At 40.4% G+C, this 4,320-nt stretch overlaps 1 protein-coding gene across 1 annotated transcript; it reads left to right on the top strand.

Annotated features, from left to right (window-relative positions):
* Positions 1-1,133: 1,133 nt before the first annotated feature.
* Positions 1,134-3,815, top strand: en2a (engrailed homeobox 2a; the record flags this gene model as incomplete). Its single annotated transcript, XM_084461540.1, has 2 exons — positions 1,134-1,614; positions 3,499-3,815. The coding sequence occupies 2 exons, from the start codon at positions 1,134-1,136 to the stop codon at positions 3,813-3,815; spliced, it is 798 nt and encodes a 265-aa protein (XP_084317666.1).
* Positions 3,816-4,320: the final 505 nt, after the last annotated feature.

Below are 4,320 nucleotides of genomic sequence, written 5' to 3'. Positions count from 1 at the left end.
AATTTGCTGACTTCTGCATAAAGCTAAGAAGGTTTGGAAACCACTTGTGCCCTAATAATATCACTAGGAAAACGCAGGAGTGGACATAAACCAAGTATGGTATCTCGACTGTCAAAAACCAATAGCTACTAAAGTAGTCTAGAAAACTAGCGCTCCAATATATATATAGGCTAAGACGCCAAATATCGAGCAGTTTGCTAATATGGAGAGGTTAATCAATGCAAGCTGAACAGATTCTCGAAGCGTAGCCTATATCCAATTACCATTGCCGCATTGGCTACCGCTCGTGGTTGGTGACAGCTTCAGCAAACTACAGGTGTGAAATAAAAATTACATAAACTACAGACATGGTATACAAACAAAACATTAACAATCATTACTAATCTAACTTATATTTTCATTGGACTGTTGGGGTAACATATAGACTTATTTAATAATGCCATTCAAACATTATAGGCTATCCATGAATGGCTGAGTCTTCAAGAAAATGTTACCAGCCTCATAAATTCAATATTCAAACAAGATCGTATCTAACAGTTTGCAGTCTAGTAGCACATATAAGAGAAAATTCTTTTTTCTAATTGCAGTCCTTTAGCTTTAAAAGGGAGAGGTTGTACGTTTGTCGATTACTCGCTAGTCACTGTCACGTGGGAAGATTTCTCCAATTCTATTGGTTGACGGCACGTGTCTAGGATAACGGTCCCAACGTCACTCGGGGGCTCGTATTGAAAATAAGAAGAAAACTCCAGAGTGAGTGTATTTCAGTACCAGTTAGAAGCTTCTTTATTTACCCTTAGTTTAGTCATAGAAGCACATTTATTGAAAAGACTGATACCGGATGGCACCAAATTGGATCCACAAATGACAAATGGTGCCCTAGCTCAACATTAGGCTACCTTATATGATAGCCAAACCTGGGAATATATGAACAAAAAACTATGGTTTTCTCTGAGGGCACTGTCGCAAAGGTTTGCATGGTGTCCAAGGCACGCTCCAAAATTTGAAATTTTAGTTTTTTCTTTATTTTTTTCTATTAGTTTTTAAAAGGTTCCTTCCCATTAAGTGGATTGCGTGCGTTCCGTCGTCGGAGAGTAATAAAGGGGTTAAGGAAAGAAAGCGGAAAGTGTATCAGTATGGAAGAAAATGATCATAGCAACAGAGATGCTGAGCGTCAAGAGTCGGCAGATGAGTCAAACAGAGCGATCATTCCCCTTTTACAAGCGCCTGGTAACCTGCAGATCCCGCATCGAGTCACCAATTTCTTCATCGATAATATCTTACGGCCGGACTTTGGGCGGAAAAAAGAGGGGAACACAAACCGTGAAGAAAATAGTCTTGCTACCAGAGAGAACCACAGCCCAGCAGCACCGAGAACGGAGCCAGTGGGAAGTACCGTACCAGCCGAGGGGACTTCTACCCCTCATTCAGTTGGCGGGGCAAAGAAGGCTGCAATAGCCACCGAAGAGTCCCTGAAACCCCGCGGAGAGAATGGAGATCAGTGCCTAAGCTCGGACTCGGATAGTTCTCAAACCAGCTCAAATCCATCAACCAATCAGCCTATGCTCTGGCCAGCTTGGGTGTACTGCACCCGATACTCGGACAGACCTTCGTCAGGTAGGCTACGTACGGAACCTTTCTATTTCTTGGTAACCTGAAATACCCCATTGTAACACTGACCTCAAATGCCTTGACCGACATCTCGAAGTAGAGCAAAGCAAACCATGTTTAAGGCTATAGGGATCTAAGAAAATTAGAACGTAGTCAGAACGCTCGCCGAATTTCTTCGCTAATCATAACGAACAAGAAAGGCACAATAATATGAATTTGATACAGTATTTACATCCAAGTCAAGTCGATATGTTAATAAGTCAGACTACTTTACATCGAAATGTAGCATATAGGTGTTCAATTGGATTAAAAAATGGAATCATATAGCCTAGTCTAGCGAGATTTTTGTGCAGGTTATTGCAGCTTTTGTGTGCAAAATCCGATTCAAGAGTAAAAGCCTATTATGTAAAAGGACACCCTATACTGCGCACACTATCAATGATGCATTATTATTAGGGATATATTCCGAATGACCTTATATATGTTTCCAAATGTTGCCATTTCAACATAGCCTAATTCGTATGCTTTCCGATTGCTTGACAAGTGTTGGGCTATTAAAAGCTGAACACTGGCGTGCATATTGACGAAATACTATGCCCTTTAAAGAGATTTTAGGTTCAAATGTGTTTGCCAAATTTGAGTGTAGCCTATAACTCTAATTGTGTGCGCCATAGGAAAGTATATTTTGTTCAAAGCCAATGTTTTTGTATGGACAAGATTGAATATAGCCTACACGTTTTCACAACGGGAGGACCCAGGTCTTGTTTTGAACATAGGCTACAAAGCCCTCATCTTTCCATCGACCTTTTACAGAAAATTATCTTTCCTGTTATAGTGAGTTCCTAATGGAATGCGTTGCATTTGTATGCAAGCCTTAAGAATAGAGTACAAAATGTTCTCATGCATTATGTAGGCCTAACGGGAGTCGACTGTTCACTGTATTCGTTGTGCACTTATGGTTCCCTATCCAATAGCCATATGCCAGTGATGTAGTGGTGACAGAAGAAGTGGGTCTAAAAGCTAATTTTCAGAAATTGTACAGTTTTTATATCAATAGTGGTTAAGAAATGGGTAGGCTACTGTTTGTCCATGGAAACATAAATGGGGAACCTATAGCCTATAGCCTACTCTAATCTCCGCATACCCTCGAAAACACTAGCACGAGCTAGTAGGCCTATCGTGAAAATCTTCATCCACTGGTATAATCGGCAATCCATTGACATAATAGGTTACCAAAGTAGACTACACATAACATCTTACTGAACCGTTTGTGATGACTATATCGTTGACCTACAATGTGCAATAGCATCCATCAGGATAGTCCGAAACTGCTCGAACTCAAATGTAGCAGCCAAGTAGAGTGGCCTAATAGATCAAATTCTGCTATTCTCCAGTCAAATATATAGCCTATGTAGAGTCTATATTGCCGAAATATAAGCCTTCTTTGACTGTGTACAACTATGTTTTGTTATCCTATTCGTGTGCATTTCGGTATGGTGAGGGGGGGGGGTCATTTGTGTTGTATCTTTTCGGGCGATTAAGCAATTCCTGCAATGGCCACAATAAACCATAACCACGCGCCCGTCCACACGCAGGCACATAGCATCGTCCAGCTATGAAGTAGGCTATAGGCCTAATGCTTCTTCAGCACAGGTGTGGAACCGAAAGCTTATTTACAGTCTTCTTCGGTATTTTTTGTGCGTATGTGCGTAATGATAGACGATGGCATACAAGTCCTTGCTTTGCATTAGCCTACGACTACATTCCTTAACAACACGCATTGAATCGGTTTATTATTGGCTTTGAGTTTATCAGCTTTCAATCGTCAGCTTTAAAAAATCTGTGATTTGATTGGTTTTGAATAAAATACATTATTCCCTCAAACCACAGGTCCAAGATCTCGTAAACCAAAGAAGAAAACTGCCAGCAAAGAGGACAAGCGACCAAGGACGGCCTTCACAGCTGAACAGCTACAAAGACTAAAATCGGAGTTTCAAACAAACCGGTACCTTACCGAGCAGAGGCGACAGAGCCTGGCGCAAGAACTCGGTCTTAACGAATCTCAAATCAAAATTTGGTTCCAGAACAAGAGGGCCAAAATCAAGAAAGCCAGCGGCACAAAAAACAGTCTGGCCTTGCACCTGATGGCACAGGGACTGTACAATCACGCGACCACGTCAAAGGACGACAAATCAGACAGCGATTGATTTCAAGAGGGGGGAATCTGTTTATTAAGCCTACAATGCAATAATTTCATCGAATAAAGGGCCAGTGTATAGAATATACCAGCATAAATTGAGAAAATATATAGAGATATTTCTGCAATATCATATGAGAAGATGTTGTATAAAAGTATGTTTTCAATATACTGTAAATGTTGTTTTCGTCCAGGAAGTATAAATGCTTCATTTTATACTGCTACTCATTTTCATTTTACATATAGCGCTTTCAACTGGCACTTGACGTTTAGATCTGTCAGTGAAGTGAAAACTACTTGCTTAAGTCCAAAGAATATTTTCTGCTGCATCCAGGCAACTGTGAATCTTAATAAATGCTGGCAAGATTTTATTTCCATGGTTGTTGGTTTTATTGGAGTTGTGTTTGGTGTAAAAAGGACATAGCAAGGACTTTGAGAGTCAGTTCTGAGCAGACATGATTGGACAGAACATGGATTTTGATACTAGGCCTATATTTTGGAAATTCTTCACAAAG

Source organism: Borostomias antarcticus, assembly GCF_949987555.1.
Source record: "Borostomias antarcticus genome assembly, chromosome: 2".
NCBI classification, from domain to species: Eukaryota; Metazoa; Chordata; class Actinopteri; order Stomiiformes; family Stomiidae; genus Borostomias; species Borostomias antarcticus.
This window is presented reverse-complemented; position numbering and strand designations above follow the sequence as displayed.